This window comes from Gavialis gangeticus, unplaced genomic scaffold (genome assembly GCF_001723915.1).
Source record: "Gavialis gangeticus isolate Ggan-Ray unplaced genomic scaffold, GavGan_comp1, whole genome shotgun sequence".
Classification (NCBI taxonomy): domain Eukaryota; kingdom Metazoa; phylum Chordata; order Crocodylia; family Gavialidae; genus Gavialis; species Gavialis gangeticus.
The window spans coordinates 52,120,234-52,139,303 of record NW_017728997.1 but is presented as its reverse complement, the minus strand read 5'-3'; the positions used below and the strand labels follow the sequence as shown (position 1 = coordinate 52,139,303).

Genomic DNA, 19,070 nt, shown 5'->3' with positions numbered 1-19,070 from the left:
AGGCTTGATGACTACCTGGCTGGACTCATTTGAGTCCAGTCTTTTCTCCCACCCAGGCAGGGGGTTGGACCTGAAGATCTACAACGTCCCTTCCGACCCTACTTCTATGATTCTACTACCCCATGCTGCTTATCCATGTGGGTACCAATGATACTGCCAGAGGTGACCTTGAGAAGATCAAAAGTGACTACTGGACTTTGGGTACAAAAAGGTGAAGGGGCCAGGGGCTCAGGTGGTCTTCTCCTTGATCCTTCCAGTCAAGGGGAAGGGCCAGGCAGGAATGGATGCTTCCTGCAGATCAATGAATGGCTAGCCAGATGTTGTTGCCAGCAGGGCTTTGGCTTCTTCGACCATGGGATGTTGTTTCAAAAGAAGGATAGCCAGGAAGAGATGGGATCCACCTGACTAACACAGGGAAGAACATCTTCACAGACATGTTCACTAACCTAATGGGGAAGGCTTTAAACTAGGCTCACCTGGGGATGGAGACCAAAGTCTGGAGGTAAGTGGGTAAGCAGGTAACCTGGGGGTGGCATTCCTTTCTCATTCTTCCTGAGAAAGTAGGGCAATCCACTAATTGCCACAGGTGTCTGTACATGAATGCATGGAGCTTGAGAAACAAGCAGGAGGAACTGGAATTCCTCTCAAAGTCATGGAATTATGACGCGATTGGAATAACAGAGACTTGGTGGGATAGCTCGCATGGCTAAACCACTGTCATGGATGGGTATAAATTGTTTAGGCATGGGAGAACAGGAGGAGAAGCTGCACTGTATGTAAAAGAACTGTACGATTGCTCAGAGCTTCAGTATGAAACTGGAGATAGGCCTGTTGGAAGTCTCTTCGTTAGGGTCAGAGGGGAGAGCAACAAGAGTGATGTTGTGGTGGGGGTTTGCTATAGACCACCAGACCAGGAGGCTTTTTTCAGTTAGTGGAAGTTTCCCCAATCACAGGCCCCAGTTCTTATGGGGGACTTCAGTCACTCTGGCATCTGCTAGGAGGGCAATACAGCAGTGTACAGGCAATCCAAGAAGTTTATGGAGGGTGCTGAGGAGGCCAACAAGGGGATGTGCTCTTTTTGATTTGCTGCTCACAAACAGGGAAGAATTGGTGGAGAACATAGAAGTGGATCGCAACTTGGGAAGCAGTGACCACAAGGTGATTGAGTTCGGGATCCTGAGGAAAGAAAGGAAGAAGAGCAGCAGAGTAAGGACACTGGACTTCGACACACGCAGGGAACGGATGGGCAGGATCCCCTGGGAGGCCAGTCTGAAGGGAACAAGGTGTCCAGCAGAGCTGGTTGTATTCTAAAGAAACTTTACTGAAGGCAGAGGAACAAACCATCCTGATGCATAGGTATACTAGCATGTATGGCTGAAGACCAGCTTGGCTTATCAGGGAAATCTTTAGTAAACTAACACACAAAAAGGAAACTTACAAGAAGTGAAAACTTGGACAAATGATTGGGGAGGAGCATAAGAGCACAGCTCGGGCATGCAGGGTCAACTCCCAGATTAGTGCACTTGGCAGCACAGTTTGGGGAGGAGGTGAGCAGCCCTTAGTGGTGAAAGAAGAGGTTAGGGACTATTTAGAAAAGCTGGATGCATACAGAGGGCTGGGTGCGATGCACCTGAGGGTGCTGAGGGAGTTGGCTGATGTGACTGCAGAGCCACTGGCCATCATCTTTGAAAACTTGTGGTGATCAGGAGAGGTCCCAGATGATTGGAAAAGGGCAAATATAGTGCTCATCTTTAAGAAAAGGAAGAATGAGCATCCAGGGAAATACAGACCTGTCAGCCTCACCTCAGTCCCTGGAAAAATCAGGGAGCAGTTCCTCAAGAAATCCATTTGGAGGAGAAGGTGATGATTAGGAACAGTTTGCATGGATTCACCCAAGGTAAGTCACACCTGACCAACCTCACTGGCTTCTATGATGAGATGACTCCTTATAGGAAGGGAGGGCCTATTGCAAGGTAACCCACTGTGCAGCAGTCCAGCAGCTAGGCAGCAACAGTAAGCTACCATGGGATGAAGCCAGGAATCCTAAACAGAAAGTACCTGACGGTATCTGGAGAAGTCATTTGACTGGAAAGGGGCAGGACCTGGGAGATATACGCCCAGGGCTGAACCAAAGCAGTCAGTCTGGCCCTACTGGCTGGAGGGGAAAGACCTTCCAAGCAGAGAGGCTGCAGAAGACTGCCTGGATGTCTCCTGAGCTTATAGGAGCCCTGAAAGTAAGGCTTGGATGGCCTGCAGGGGAACATGACCAGAGTGAGGCAGTCCGTCTTACAGCCATAGGGTGTCTGATTTTGTTTATAGTTTAAACTGGCAGTTTGGGACTAGAAAGAGGTGAGAGGAGGTCCCAGAGTGCCAGGGAGGCATCTGCGGCTCTAGCTTGCTGGAGCAGGATACAAGCTTCAGTGTACCCCAGGAGGGGCAGAGATAGGGCTAGAGAGCCCAGAGAATGGCAACAACAGGCTAGAAGCCCAAAGCTCAAGACAGGTGGAGATTAAGAGCCTGTGAGAGAAAAATGGGGTGGGGGCAAACCTGGAAGGGGAAGAGATAAGAGCCCAGGAGGGCATGACAAAGGCTGGAGACCAAGAACTAGGCATGGTGCAGTGGATCTAGGCAGATAAGGACCAGCCAAAGCAGTGGGGTGGAAGCCAGGAAGGCTGAGGCTCCAACAAAGGAGTGGAGGCCTAAAGTGGCTTGGGGCAAAGCTAAATGATGAATGGAAACACCTGCAAGGCATGGGAATGGCCGTAGGAGAGGTTTGGAGGATGCGATTAGCCCATAAGGCAATAGGTGTCTTCAAGGACAAGTACGGGTAGGGAGGGCTAACAAAGCATGAGGGCTGGAATGAGTCCAGCAAGATCTGAAGGGCAGCAGGCTACTGTGAAGCTTGCTCTACTGCCCTGGGGGCAGCCTCCCTCTCCAAACTATTAAGAGCTTCAGGGTGTGGCAGGTGAGGATAAAGGGAGGGTACATAGAGCTGGAGCAGAAGAGGAACTAAATGACCACCAAGGGGCGTCATGGCTGCCCCAGGAGCACAGATCTTGTTACAGTCTCCCACAACATTCTTGCAAGTGAACTAAGAAAGTATGGGCTGGAATGGACTATAAGGTGGATATAAAACTGGCTGAATCACTGGGCTTAAAAATGAATGGCTCAATGTCTAGTTGGCAGCAGGCATCAAGTGGAGTGCCCCAGGGGTCAGTTCTAGGGCCGGTTTTGTTCAACATCTTGATCAATGACCTGGAAGATGGGATGGAGTGCTCCCTCAGCAAGTATGCAGATGATACCAAGGAGGAGCAGTAGTAGATGCACTGGAGGGTAGGACTAGGATTCAGAAAAACTTAAAGAAATTGGAATATTGGACCAAAAGAAATCTCATGAAGTTCAATAAGGACAAGTGAAAAGTCCTGCACTTGTGACAGAACAATCCCATGCACTGGTACAAGCTGGAGGCCCACTGGCTTAGCAAAGAAGGACTCAGGGGTTACAGTGGACGATAAAATGAAATACAAGCCAAGAGGGTGCCCTAATTGTAAAGAGGCTAACAGCATACTGGGCTGCATTAGTAGGAATGTTGTGAACAGATCAAGGAAAGTGATTATTCCCCTCTATTTGGTACTGATGAGACAACATCTGGAGTACTGTGCCCAGTTTTGGGCCCCCACTACAGAAAGGATGTGGACAAATTAGAGAGAGTCCAGCAGAAGGCAGCAAAAATGGGTACGAGTTATGAGAAGAGGCTAAGGGAACTGGATTTATTTAGTCTGGAGAAGAGAAGATGGACGGGTGTCACGATACAGCCACTCCAGGGATGGCCGTGATGTCCGTAGGGCACCATGACCATGCAAGCTCCACCCTATGGGTGCCTACTAGTCTCTCCTGCCATGTCTTGTTGTCATAAATGACGGATTGGAAGGTTGTCCTTGAGTTGCTGCTCAGTCACAGCACTGATAGTCTCTTCTAAAGCCCATGGATAGCTGGACTCCTTTATTGGGTCCCACACTCAGCAGGTGCCCTGTGATACCCCCAAGCCTTATGGCCTAGATGCATAGCTCCAAACCTCCCCTTTGCCATCCATGAGGCTTGGGGCATGGTATTCAGACACTGTCCCTCTGAGGCCTTTGGTCATCGCTGGGCTCTCGACAGCCCTGTCTCTCTCTCTCTGTGCCCCCCCGGTGCTGGGCTCTCGGCAGCCCATGGTGCTGGGGCCTGCTCACTCCCTTTGTCACTGCACCCCTGGTGCTGGGGTCCCCACACTGTAGTGGGCCCCCGATGGGGCCTCTTCATTCCCTAATAGCCGCAGCCCAATCCACCAGTTTATAAACAGAAATCAAAATATGAGCCCCCGGGCTCTAGCATAATGCCAGCAATTCAGGGTGTGCTCTGTCCCTTTAAAAGAGTTAAACCTCCCCCTAGCACTAAATGCCTTGTAGGCCAGGGTTCCTGGTGAGCTCCTGGAGCTCCTTAATCCTACCAGAAGTCAAGCATCTCCACTTAGTTTCTTCTAAGGGAGCTCCTTCCCCCTTGGCTGCTGGCAGAGAACTGACTCTCTAGTCCCAGCCCTGGGATTTATGTGCACCCCAGGCCCTGCCTCTTCCAGTCAGCTGACCGCCTGCAGGTGCAGGCTAATTCCCCCATTCCTACTGCCACGGTAACCTGCAGCTGTGGAGGTCCTAACTGACTACTAGGGCCTTCTCCCTAGGCAGTTTCTGCCCTTAAATGAGTAGGCACCTTAGTGCCCTGCGACAAAAGGATTTTAATAGCAACCTTCAACTACCTGAAGGCTGATTCCAAAAAGGATGGAACTAGACTTTTCTTAGTGGTGACAGAACAAGGAGAATGGTCTCAAGTTGCAGCAAGGGAAGTTTAGGTTAGATATTAGGAGAAACTCTCTCAATAGGAGGGTAGTAAAGCACTAGAACAGATTACCCAGAATGGTCGTGGAATCTCCATCTGTGGAGGTTAAGACTCAGCTAGACAAAGCCTTGGCTGGGATGATCTAGCTGGGGATGTTGCTGCTCTGAGCAGGGGGTTGGACTAGATGACCTCCTGAGGTCCCTTCCAACCCTAATTTTCTATGATTCTATGAAGGGTAACGCAGAAAATGTTAGGAAATAAACAGATAAGGGAAGACTCAGGCTTTTTCCTGCCTGGCCACTGCCCCATGCCCACATGTCAGCCCCTCTACATGGAGGTAAGCACTGCAATGAATACATCTGTTTTTGAAATGGGATGCTAGCTCAATTCATAGAACTGACAGAGGATGCCTTGAGCTGAGGTCGGATGCAGAGAGTGGTAGTTCACAGTAGTCAATCATCGTGGTGTGCCGTGACCAGTGGGGTCCCCCAAGGTTCCATCCTTGGGCCTATACTCTTTAACATCTTCATTAATGAGGATGATGTGGACATTGGTATCAGAAGCGGACTGGACAAGTTTGCTGATGACACCAAACTTTGGGGTAAAGCATCCACACTGGAGGACAGGATGGTGATCCAGGCTGACCTGGACAGGCTCAGAAAATGGGCAGAAGAAAACCTGATATTGTTCAACACCAAAAAATGCAAGGTACTCCACCCTGGGTAGAAAAACCTGCAGCATGCTTACAGGCTTGGCAGTGCTACACTTGCTAGCACCATGGCTGAAAGGGACTTGGGGGTCATGATTGACCACAAGATGAATATGAGCCACCAATGTGATGTTACAGCTGGTAAAGTGAGCAAAACTCTGGCTTGCATCCATAGATGCTTCACAACCAAATCCCAGGATGTCATTGTCCCACTGTACTCGGCCTTGGTGAGGCCACAGCTGAAGTACTGCATCCAATACTGGGCTCCACAATTTAAAAAGGATGTGGAGAAGCTTGAAAGAGTCCAGAGGAGAGCCACATGCATGATCAGACAGCAGGAAAACAGGCCTTAAGATAAGAGGCTGAGAACTATGGGACTCTTCAGCCTGGAAAAGTGCAGGCTCAGGGGGGACCTGGTGGCTGCCTATAAGTATATAAGGGGCATATATCAGGATCTGGGGAAACACCTGTTCACCAGAGCGCTCCAAGAGATAATAAGGTCAAGTGCTCACAAACTCCTCCAAGACAGTTTCAGGCTGGGCATAAGGAAGAATTTCTTTACTGTCCGAGCCCCCAAGCCCTGGAACAGACTGCTGCCAGAGGTGGTGCAAGCACCTACTCTGGACTCCTTTAAGAGACATTTGGATGTTTATCTTGCTGGGATCCTTTGACCCCAGCTGACTTCCTGCCCGTGAGGCAGGGGGCTGGACTTGATGATCTTCTGAGGTCTCTTCCAGCCGTAATGAAATCTATACTGATGGATACCTTGAGTCTAAAAAAGGTTGAGAACCACTGCCTTAAAGCATGTCTGTAATGTCCGAATTACAAAGACGGGGTAAATATCCTGATTTTGTTGTCTCTTTGAGGGCCTATTACACTAACAATACTGCAACAATTAACCACTGTACTAGTGTTGTAAGAGCCAAGTTCTCAGAAAGTTGACCCATTAAGCATTTTAATCTAGATTAGTGATTCTTTACCAGGGTGCCACAGCACCCTGAGGTACCTTGAAATTGTTTTACGGGTGCCCTGGGGTGCCACACAATGTCGACACTGTTAGGTTTACAAACATGATTACAAGATAAACCCAGAGATTTCAAATAGAAATCCATAGTTTTGGTCTTCCTGAGCTCTTTGCAACAGAAAAACTACTCTTTTTCTGTAGGCAAAAAAGAATGAAAAATAAGAGCTGGCATTTTTCAAGGAGTGCCTTGAGTCTGCCTAGGCATGCCTCAAGTCTAAAAAGGTTGCGAACCACTGGTCTAGATGGAATAAACTGACAAAAATCCACGCACCCTATTCATTAGGTGTTTCCCCCCAAACAACATTATAGTCCATTTCAGAAGGGAATATGTTTTTCCACACTTACAGTTTCTGCTGATATGTGTGTGTAATGCGGGGCCTGAAAAAGACTTCACCATTTTTTTTTGCAAACGGAAAGCTCCCAAAAGCAAATCACCATCCACATTGACTAGTAATAAATTTGTTACTTACTGTTTTTCTGGCTGAACTACTGCAATTTTCTTCTGTTTATTTACTGTAAGTTGGGGAAAAGGAGATTGGAGGGTAAGATCACAAAGTGAAAGAACAAGCAAATTTAACTTTCATTATGAAACTTCTACACATATCATTTAACAACCAATATATACATTTTAGTCATCTTTGCAAAATTATCCAACCAGTATGGACTGATTAATATAATGAAATGAGGAATGGCTCTCTGTTTTATATACATACTCCTCATAAAAGATTGGAGATCTGGCAACACTTATTTGATATGTTCCTTCTATCAATTTAAGGTGATGTTAGAGTGTGATGGTCCAGGAATTATGTGAGAGGCAAGGATTTCTTAGGGTGATATCTTTTATTGGACTAACTGTGTAGTTGGGATAGAGTTAGACAAGCTTTCAAATCCAAGACATTGCTTTCTTGCATCTCAAAGCCCCACTCCGCCAATGAAGACTTGAATTCAAAAGCTTGCCTAACTCTGTCCTAACTATGCAGTTGGTCCAATAAACATATCACCCTAAGAAATCCTTGCCTCTCACATAAATATAAAGCTCATTCTTAAAGCCCATTAGGCTTAGATGCTACATACACTGCCAAAACCCAAGCCAGTCTGAAATGGCAATGCATAAGAAGTATATGTTTTTATGATTTTACCTTGGGCTTTAGATGTTCACACAAAGTGCTTCAAATCCCTTTCCAATTTGAAGCACTTTGGCATTGTGCAGATGTACAGCTCCTGCCCTTCTGGAACACTTTAAAATGGCTATAAGGCCACGCTATGCTGGTGTTCTGCAGACATCCTAGCATGCCTTTCAGGCCCCAGTCTCTGGAAGTCATCAAGGACAGCTGAACACAAAGGAGAATACTAACTTGCTGTCTGACCAAGCACTGCATCTCCCCTCCCTGCCATCCCCAACACTCACACTTCTGCTTGGAGGCCACATTCATGGGGATCTGTGCCAAACTTTCCCCAGTGCCGCATAAGCAAGCCACCGGCATGAAGGCACTCCTCATTGTGGAGAAACATTTGGCCATCCCCACCTGGAAGCTCCTTTTTCTGCCTGTTGAGTGTGGTTATGAGAGTCTCCATTACTGGCTGAGGAGAAGGGCATGGTAGACATGATGTTGATGATCCAGTCTGATATGAGGTTGGGGGGACAGTCTGTTAGGATAGTTCAGGTTGCAGTATTAGCAAGGGAGACCCTAGATGAGACTTATGGGTGATAAGTCTCCAAAAAACAAGCCTCCTCTGTTTCTGAACAGGAGGGACTCTCCAAATTCTAAGTTACCCTCCTACTCCCAGATAGGCTCTGAAAAGGAGGGTCCTCCCCTTTTTCCTGGGTTAGAAGCATTGGAGTTGTTCGTTTCTTGTGGACTGTCTCAGGAGCTGACAAAAGAATAGGGTTCTATGAAATCATCCCCCATCATAATCTGTGATAGCTCCTTATAATAGGCACATTGCCTGGTGGCTGCTAGAGACTTGATTAGCATCTTGGGCCTTCCTATACAGAGCTTTCAGCAGCTTGCTCTAAAAAGGCCCTCGATACTGTCCTGTTACAGCAGAGCCCAAATCCCAGGTGTCAGGCAAATGTCTTTATGCCTGACAGTAAATAGCTGAGGTCACACCTGAGCCAGGTCCTGTGACACTGAGGCACTGGAGTTTGGCATGCATCTCAAAGGCAGCTCCTTAGATCCAGAGGGTTGTGGGTCACTGGGATGCCAAAGGACCAAGCAATCCCATTCTCACACTCCCATGGAGAGTTCAAATGTTGAGTAAAGTGCTTCAAAGGGAAGTGGTTCAGAGAAATTTCTGTTGTTCTAAGTTATTTTTGAAGTGGAAAGGCCATTTTGAAGCATCAGGTGTGTACGTCTGCCCCTCACTTTTTGGAGTGCTGCAAAGGCACTTGGAGAGCTTCACACTTTATGTCTGTCCATGCCCACTGTCTCATATTCCTTCCCCACTCTCCCTTGCCACCAACAAGCAAAAGATTCTTATAATTTTCAAATTTTGTATTTTGGAGACTGGTAACTGCATAGACTGGATGGGATTTTTATTTTTAAAGGAATAACCACTATCTCTTTTAAGCTGGCATGGTCATCTGTAGTTTGGCAAAGTATCTTACACATAAGTAATGAACAGGACATTGGAACACGTCCTCTATCAAAAGAGAAGACTGACAGGAAATTTTTGATCCAGTTTAAATATTGATTGCCAAATTCCTGATTTATTTCAGATGTGTTGTCTAGTTGGGTTCTCCTTCCTTTTGGCCTGGATCTTTGCACTGCATATTTCCCAGTCAAATTTTTCATTATTTGTGCTGAGTGGATGACAACTGACTACTATCTCTGACCTGTGTGACATTATGTAAGCTCTTGAAATGCTCCCTCCCATTAGCCTTAATGTCTGATACTGTAATCTCAGCTCATTACTGGACACATACTAGGCAATTCCAACCATATCCTTTGCTAAGCCCATCTACATTAGTTCATCAACAGTCAACCAAGTGATACAGATATACTCTTTCCAATTTTCCTGTCACACATTGTCTTACTTGCTTTCTGTAGCAGGGGCCCAAAACTGTACATAGTACTCTAGATATGGCCTCATCAGTGCCAAATAGAGGGGAAGAATCACTTTTCTGGATCTTCTGGCAACACTCCTACTAATGCAGCCGAATATGCCATTAGCCTTCTTGGCAACAAGGGCACACTGCTGGCTCATACTCAGCTTATTGTCCACTGTAACCCCCAGGTCCTTTTCTGCAGAGCTGCTCCCTACCTAGTCAGCACCCAGCCTGTACTGGCACATGGAATTGTTCCACTCTAAGCGTAGGATTTTGTACTTGTCCATATTGAACCTCATGAGATTTCTTTTGGCCCAATCCTCCAATTTGTGTAGGTTTCTTTAAATCCTAACCCTACCCTCCAGCATATCTACTACTCCCCCACAGCTTGGTGTCATCCGTGAACTTGTTCAAGGTGCAATCCATCCCATCTTCCAGACTGTTAATGAAGATACTGAATAAAATGATCCCAGGACCGATCCCTGGGGCACTCCACTTCATACCAACTGCCTACTAGACATTGAGCTACTGACTACTACACTCTGAGCTCAATGATCCAGCTAGTTTTCTGTCTATCTTACAGTCCATTCATTCAACCCATACTTCCACAGCTTGCCTGAGAGAGTGCTGTGGGAGACCATATCAAAAGCCTTGCTAAAGTCAAGGTATACCACATCTACTGATCCCCCTGCATCTACAGAGCTAATAATCTCATCATAGAAGGCAATCAGGTTGGTCAGGCATGACTTGCCCTTGATGAATCCATGTGGACTGTTCCTAAGCAGCTTCTCCTGCACGTGCTTACAAACGGATTCCTTGAGGATGTATTCCACTATTTTTCCAGTGATTGAGGTGATTACCAGTGTGTAGTTCCCTGGATCCTCCTTCTTCATTTGCTTAAAGATGGCTACTATATTTGTCCTTTTCCAATCATCTGGGACCTCTCCTGATTGTCAAGAGTTTTCAAGGATGATGGCCAGTGTCTCTGCAATCACATCAGCCAACTCCCTCAGCACCCTCAGGTGCATCCCATCTGGCCCCATGGAACTGTACACATCCAGCTTTTCTAGATAGTCCCTAAACTGTTCTTTCACATTTAGGGTTGCTTACCTTCTCCCCAAACTGTGCTAGCAGATGTAGTAGTCTGGGAGCCGACCTTGGCTATAAAGATGGAGGTGAAAGGCACCAAGTACTTCAGCCTTGTCTGCATCCTCTGTCACTAGTTTGCCTCCCCCATTCAGGAAGGGACTGACACTTCCCCTGATTTTCCTCTTGTTACTGATGTACTTGTAGAAACTCTTCTTGTTACCCTTCCACTAGCTGTTTGAAGAAAGCCTCATCCACCTCATCCTCCTGGTCTGGTGGTGTACAACAGACACCCACAACAACATCACCCTTGTTGCTCTCGCCTCTGCTAGTAGCCCAGAGACTTTCAACAGGTCTATCTCAGTTTCATACTGGCGTTCTGAGCAATCATACGGCTCTCTTACATAAAGTGCAACTTCTCCTCCTCTTCTTCCCTGCCTTTCCTGAACAGTTTATATCCATCGATGACAGTGCTCCTGTCACGCAAGCTATCCCATCCCACCAAGTCTCTGTTATTCCAATCTCTTCATAGTTCTGTGACTGTGCCAGGACCTCCAATTCTTCCTGCCTGTTTCCCAGGCTCCATGCATTCATGTACAGGCACCAAAGATAAGTAGCCGATTGTCCTGATTTCTCAGGAAAATGAGAACACCTCCCCTGTTGCCCACTCCTTGTGCTCCCTCCAGGTCACTTCCCCACTTACCTCAGGGCCTTGGTCTCTAGCCCCCAGCAAACTTAGTTTAAAGCCCTCCTACTAGGTTAGCAAACCTATCTGTGAAAATGCTCTTCCGTCTCTTCATCAGGTGTATCCCATCTCTTCCTAACAATCCTTCATCCTGGAACACCATCCCGTGGTCAAAGAAGCCAAAGCCCTAGTGGCAACACAACCTACACAGCTATTAGGGCTGGGCAAAATGGCACTGTTTATTTCAACTTCAGTTTAGAGGTTTGGACGGAACAGTGTTTTGTTTTGAATTTCATTTTGAGTTGAAACAGCTGTTCTTGGGGCTGTTTCAATGCTGTTTTGACATTTCACTCAACCATCAGGCTGGGGAAATGGGCTGAGTTCCCAACCCCAGCCCCACCATTGGGCTGGGGAAATGAACTCAGCCCAGCTGGGCTCAGCTGGCTTCCCCAGCTCAACCATTGCACTGAGGAAAGGAACTCAACCTAGCTGAGCTGAGTTCCCAACCCCAGCGCGATGGTTGGGCTGGGGTTGGGAACTCAGCCCAGTTGGGTTGACTTAGTTTTCCCAGCCTGATCATCCCATCCCGATCATCCCATCCCCTGTCCTAGATCGGGCTGGGGATGGGCTGACTTCCCATCACCAGTCCGATTGTAGGGCTGGGGAGGGGAACTGAGTGATTGGGCTCAGTTCCTTTCCCCAGCCCGACTGCAGCACTTGGGAGGGGAACTGAGCCCGAGCTCAGTTCCCTTCCCCTGCACTGTGATCGGCTTCCCACAGCCCATCGGCAGGAGATGGGGAGAGCCAGGGCTGTGCTCCTGGCTGCTGCTCGGACCGCAGTCCTGGTTCTCCTCTGTTTCTCACCACCTCGCTGCTGGCTGCTTCAAAACTCAAAACATTTTTAAACTTTCAAAACTTTTTGACTAGCCTCATTTTGTTTTGAGGCTGTTTCGAAGCCCTTTGTTTCAATTCGATTTCACAGTTTTGAGCTCAAAATGAGTCGAAACAGTGTTTAATTGAAACAGCTGACAAAATTTGGCACAGCCCTAACAGGTATGCATTGACTTGCAGGATGCACCCACTCCTGCCCGGGCCCTTTCCCTTGACTGAAAGGATCGATAAAAATACCACCCGAGCCCCAGTCCCCTTCACCCTTGCACCCAGAGCCCCGTAGTCACTTTTGATCTGCTGAGGGTCTCCCCCAGCAGTATCATTGGTGCCACATGAATGAGCAGCATGGGGTAGTAATCAGAGGGTTGGATGAATCTTGGTAATCCATCAGTGACATCTCATATCTGGACCCTGGGTAAGCAGCAGACCTCCCAAGACAACAGGTCAGGCTGGCAGATAAATGCCTCTGTCTCCTGCAGAAGGGAGTCTCTCCAACCATCAGCATCTGTTGCTTCTTGGTGGTGGTGGTCTCAATGTCTCTCACCTTTCTGAGGCCTGGCCTGTCCTCCTCCACCAATGGAATGTGCTCCTTCCCCTCTGTTGCTAGAGCTCTATCTCTGTTCTCCAGATGAGGAAATGAATATTTCTGCTTGCTGCCAGAGGTCACAAGATTCCACTTTCCACTTTCCTCAGAGTCCATGTCCTTTCCCTTCTCTAGTGCTGCCTTTGGAAGTTCTTCCTCCACAGTCCTGGAGGTCTCAACTAGCATCAAACTGATGAACTCTTCATGATGGAAGATGCTTCAGAGCCTCACCACTTCCTCCTGTAGATCTTTTGTCTGCTCCCTGAGAGACACCACCAGAAGGCACCACTCACATTGCAGGCACTCCCCCACCTGGCCATCACTGGAAGGAACCTGCAAACCATAATCCCCACAGCACCAAACCTGGACCTAGGTGGAAGCCTTGATGGTGAGTGGTCCCACCTGGATAGAAACCTCACATGTGTAAGCAGAGGCAGTGGCTCTGGCACTGTGACATCCTCCAGCCATTTCCCTGGGTCTCTTAATCAGCCTCCTCTCTCTTACTGCCCTTCTTCCAAGAACACGTGTCGTGTGTGCGTGTGCATGTGTAATTAGCTGAAGATCTCAGTCAACATATATATTTGTGTTTCCCAGTTACTCTAGCAGGAAGGAATGGGCAATGGAATACTTGCAGAGTACATGGATTCCCTATATGGACTGAAGTCACCTTAAGTATAGTGAGCACTGCCGTAAGCTTGTACAGTTTCATCAAAGGGGCTAATGCTGCAGTAGTTACACTTGCCTTTTTGGAGGATCTCACAAAACCTTCTATTTCTACAATGAGTACTATTAATTACAAAAAACAAATTTGGCAGAACAGAATTAGTACCTATTGCTCTTCGAGGAGGTCTGAGCTGGTATCCATTGGTCTCGCACCAACCCACAGGAAATATATTCATAGATTCCACACTCACTATGCATTCAGGGACTGCTGTTTTGGAGCCTATTCAGTCAACAGAAGCAAAATTTAAAAAGAACAGCAGTTTTAAAACAAGTCTGTATGTCATCTGCTAAGTTTGGCAGCATAATTACTTTTGCTTAATGGAGTCTTCTGGAACAACATCAGTTGTTTATTCTTTTCCTCCCTTCACTGAATAGTAACTGTTTCCAGATCTCATTTCTTCACTCCAACAAGCAGCAGTGTCATTTCCTTTCATTCAACAGAGTAGTGGAATGAAAAGTAAGTGCAACTTGGGCCATTAAAAGAACAAATGACTCGGGGGAGGACTATAGAAAAGCATGTATAACATGGACCATCCCTATTTTGGAGATACTTTTAAAAGGAAAATCTAACAAGTACTATACAACTTTTAGACCTCTGTTAAATGTTGATCAAAATCAAATGTATGCACAAAATAGGACAAAGCCTATGCTCTATATAGAGAACAAGGACAGCCCTCAAACTGATGATGAAACTGGATTTGCACAGTGCAGAGACCTAATGCTGACTCTACATCAGTGGTTCCGAAGCTTTTTTTTCTGCACCCCGCTGCTGGGTGCGGAGTGTGGCAGTGGTGGTGGGGGAGCTCCCAGCACACAGCACGGCTCCTCTTTTCTGTGCGGCACCACTGGCATTGCCCCCGCAACCCTCATTTGGGTTGCAACCTGGCGTTGGGAACTGCTACTCTACAAAGAGTGATTTTTACCTCAAGTGCAAGTTGTTATGCTAATCTTATCTATCTGGTAGATTTCCCATCCCCAAGAAGCAGTGCCCTCAGTCACTGGGAAAGCTGCCTTTGAAACTGGGAGAAGGGCAACCACCACTATGAGATTCTTGGGAAGGACTAACTCTCATTGAAAGTCACAGTGCCAAGCAGCCTGTCTTCAGAAACACAACTACTTTGCTTCCAGCGTAGAAGGCAGCCTGCCTGGAGTAATGCAGCACACTGGGGACAGACATTTTCTATACAAACAGAGCCTTAATACCTAGGATGGCGCAAAAAGAATAGGCCAGCAATACTGCATTCCTATTGAAGGAGATGGTACCATATTTTCTTGCATATATTGTACCTTTTTCTCCAAAATCAGCAGCTGGAAACAGAAGAGTGCAGGATATGCAAACAAATATGGTAACAACAGTTTGTCACTTCAGCTGGGCAAAAGCCAAAATAAAGTTGGTATGCAATCTGCAAGGAGCAGAACAAAGAGCATGTTCAGCTACCTACCTGCTCCTAATCAATTACTTACTACAAGGAAAGATCTTTTTTCCTTCTTTCTGCCTTTCAAAAACAAGGTACATATCTTATTCTGAGGTATGATATATGTGATAAAATATGGCGACTCCTGGCCATTATTAGCAGAAAGTCTGACAATTTATTACAATCTCTGTGTCAGAACTAACACCATGCCTGGGAAGGTCAAACCCAGTTCAAATCTTTCTCCCATCAAATCTTACTTACCTTCCAGCTGAAGCCACAGATAGGAACCTTTCACCTTGGTAACTGTAGCAATGCAAATTTCCTCAGCATCAACAGGATTCACAGCTTCAAGCTTCATGTTCTCTTTAAATCCGTGGTCAGAAGTGAGCTAATGAAAGGATGACAGATCAAGAAGAGTTTGAATCAAGTAAATATATATGCATTTACCAGTGCATTAGTTATAAACTTCCATGTGAAGGACTATATTGAACAGTCTTGATTACATGAGTGTGATGGGAGATCTGAAAACATGTAAGCACACAAGGATCCAGAGGAATTTCTAGCGTAATTAAGAGGTGTTGGAAGATGTAAGCCTATTTCAGATTACAAGGTATTTTAGTAAAGCAAGCCAGTTAGGTATTTAATGACAGACACATGCAAGTGTGTATTTGCACTGAAACATGAGATGGATGCAGCTATGAAACTTGCTGACGGGATTTAATCAGTACTATTTAGCAATTAAGAAACTCCTCCCAACAATTTTTCTGCGAGCTATCTCTTTCACCTGCAAACTGAAAATTAGCAGGCAAGGCAGAAGGTTACCTTAGTCTGCCGTTTTCCTTTGAGTCTCAAGAACTATTTTCAATGCACCTGTGACAATCCCAAGTAAATGTCTTTCCTCATCCAAATTAGGTACAGGTTTTGCATCTGGCAAGGGAAGGGTTTTTTTGTTTTTTGCTTTTTTCCCAAAACAGCAGGATTTTTTTTACTGTCCCTACCTGACCCATCATCTACTTACTTTTATAATAACTAACAATTAACAACTTTGGAGATATTGTGCAGTCCTCAATGCCCCTCAACCCACCATTTTTGGAGAAAGGATAAGTATTCAGCTACTTGCAAAGGACCACAGCTTGTATTTGCAGATAGTTAGGGGAAGGAGCAAGAAGAGAACATGGCATAAGGAGAAACTTGCCAGGAGCACCCTCTTCAAATCAAAGTGTAAGGGATGTCCCTCAATAAATTCAAGGGGCCTAAATAGTTTAAGTAAAGAAGGGTGGCAAGGGTTATAGGAAACACTTGGTGCTCCTCATATAAACTGCTCTGCTTCAGGAGACTGTGATAACATCCCCATGGTAGAGAAAGACAAATACTCTAAATCTAATCCTAGGAGGTAAGAGCCTATCAGTTCATTTGTAAAAATAAGTGAGTATTTATTAAACGTTAAGTTAAAAATATAGTTTAAGACGACAGCAGCAATCTAGATAAGTAGAAAAGGATAAGCCAAGGAAAAGAACACTTAACATACACACCCCCAGGGCAGTGCAAATTTGCAGCAACTCCATGGAAACTACCTCAGTTATGTGAGGTGTTTTACTCTGGATTTATGCAGACACTGAAAACAGCATCTGGTCCATAGTCTCCTTGTTTGAAAACTCAGTGTTCAAGCACTTTGGTCCACCTTCACACACCACTCATGAGGCGCTTCTGTTTTTAGCAGCCATAAGATTAGATTGAAGTACTAACAACTGCCACAGAAAGCACAACCATTATTTAATTAGGCCACAGGTACCAATGGCCACCTACATAAGAAAAGGCATTGTTCTACAGAAGCTCACCAAAGGAAAACAGCTCTGGGGAGCAGCCTCAGCACCACACTGTTTGAGGTAGTCCGCCCAATCAAAGTCCTGCCTGGAATAACCTGAGCAAAGAGCAAGCAAAATCGTTGTTTAAATGGATTAAACATGACTGCTTTCAACCAATACTAGCATTATCCAGAATAAGGATAATTTAAATTTCTGGGCAGAGCCTCCAGACTTCATTGTCACAGAGACTTAATCCAGCACCATTCCCATTGAAGATCAGGTGGAATGTCTCCCAAACATGCACCACAGGTTCAGGCCCTACATAGTTTTTCATTCATTGGGTCAGAGCTGTCCAACTTCTGAGTGGCTAGATCCTCAAGCTTGGCCCTGCACACCATACTGGGCCACATGGCCCCCGTTGCTGCCCTGGGCATCAGAGACCCAACCCCTTCTGATGTACTGTGCTGGCACCCCCGTGCTGCACTACACAGGGTCTCTAGATGTGCCTGAGCTACCTGACTATGGGCTCCCTCTGTCCCACCAACTATGTTATCCTACTCTGTCCTTAGGGGCAGGAAATGGAAGCCACAGGAAGGAAGGGGAGCTTGGAGACTCCAGTGGCAGTAGCTAGAGAAGTGGTGGAAGGGCACCTGGACAAGAGCCTGGGGGCTATGTTTTCACTCCTCAGGGGCCAGGTGAGGCCTATGAGCCGCCAGCTAGAAAGCTCTGTTTTAAAGTGATTGTCTGCGGCTTGTGGGCTTCTCTTCTCTTCCTCAAACACCTCTACATTTCTATAAACACCTGTCAATCCAGAGAATTCAGAACTGACAGGCCAGTCTTTGTTATAAGATAAAGTAATATGTATAAATCTCACCTTCCCTTCCTTAAATGCTCCGTGTACTTATGAGTAAGAGATGAGCAAGCCTCCTACTTACTTCTAGAGACAGTTCACCTGGGACTAGTTAGGAGATTCTAAGCGGGAGAGGGAAGTAACTAACACATGATACTATATGTGCACTGCCTTTTAAAGAAAGTATTTGGACTCCTGGCAAAGTTCCTAACTGACAAGGCTCAAAAGTTATCAGCAGGGACCCTAGTTTTCTCTGTTTAAAAATCCCAAATTGTTTAATAAAAAAAATCTCAAATTCTCTTATGAAAAAAATCCCGAAATTTGTGTTTTTCCATGATTAAAATGAAACACCACTATAGAAGTATCAGTTGAACACAATATTTTATTGATATATTTGGAATTTTCAAGCAATTTGGAAGCCTACCAGTGCCTCAATCATTAGTATAAAATGAATTCTAAATATCTATATGTTTTGGCATTTGATTTTTTTTATCATAGAAAATCAGAGCTTTCCCTGTCACCTTCACTCACCAGGATGTGGGTCCAGCTGAGGCTGTGCCCCCCACTGCTTTGCGGCACTGAGCAGCCCTGATATGCTGGTGCGCTGCCCCTGCCTGTGCCAGTCCCCTTACTCTTGACCTGCCTCCCCCTGGCCCTGCCGGTGCCCCTCACTCCCAAACCACAGCCCCCTGGCCCTGCTGGTGTCTTTCACTCCTGACCCACTTCCCCTCACTCCCCACCCACACCCCCCTGCCCACAGCCCCCCAGTGTGTGGGGAATGGACTGGATGTGTGGTGAAGGGGGGCAGTACAGGTACAGGGGATACATGAGGGCATATGGAGGGCACAAGCAATGCAACAGAGGGGTGAGGGGGCATGTGCCCCATGAGATTTCTGTGCCCACACTGCGGCATGGGGCTGCAGCCAGGCCAGAGCAGTTCCAGGCAGGAGCCACCTCCATGGCCCAGCGGGCAGGATCCAGCAGCAGAGGGAGCACCATGCCACCATGGCCATGTAGGTGAGGTGCCCCCACCCACCCAGCAGCAGTGGGGGAACAACTCTGTGCCGCCATTGCTACACCTCATGTTGGTAGTGCCGGGTCTCACCTGCTGGGCCGTGGAGATGGTTCTTGGCCAGCTGCGGCCTTGCACCCCCTGTGGGTGTAGAAATCTCAGGGGTCATGTGACCTCCCCACAGCATTGCCTTGGCCCTCCTGCCCCCAAATGCATTGCCTGTGCTCCCCCACCCCTCAACCCACCACCTGTGCTCCCCAAACCCCCAGAACATGTCACCTGTGCCCCCCCCCGACCCCACAGACTTCCCTGGGAGGATCTGTAAGAGCTGTTCTCCCCCGGTGCGCCACTGCCATATGCATGTGC

At 46.9% G+C, this 19,070-nt stretch overlaps 1 protein-coding gene across 7 annotated transcripts in view; it reads right to left on the bottom strand.

Moving 5' to 3' along the window:
• The window catches only part of SFMBT1 (Scm-like with four mbt domains 1), a 171,483-nt gene that overhangs the window by 67,818 nt on the left and 84,595 nt on the right, over positions 1–19,070 (bottom strand). For 6 of the 7 annotated variants that reach the window (XM_019505201.1, XM_019505204.1, XM_019505203.1 and 3 more), the window contains 4 exons: positions 16,876–16,958; positions 15,299–15,425; positions 13,729–13,842; positions 7,076–7,118 (listed from right to left, as the gene is read on the bottom strand). In XM_019505201.1, coding sequence (XP_019360746.1) covers positions 7,076–7,118; positions 13,729–13,842; positions 15,299–15,425; positions 16,876–16,958 — 367 coding nt within the window. The remainder of the gene's footprint in view (positions 1–7,075; positions 7,119–13,728; positions 13,843–15,298; positions 15,426–16,875; positions 16,959–19,070) is intronic. The other variant, XM_019505207.1, reaches the window with a different exon arrangement.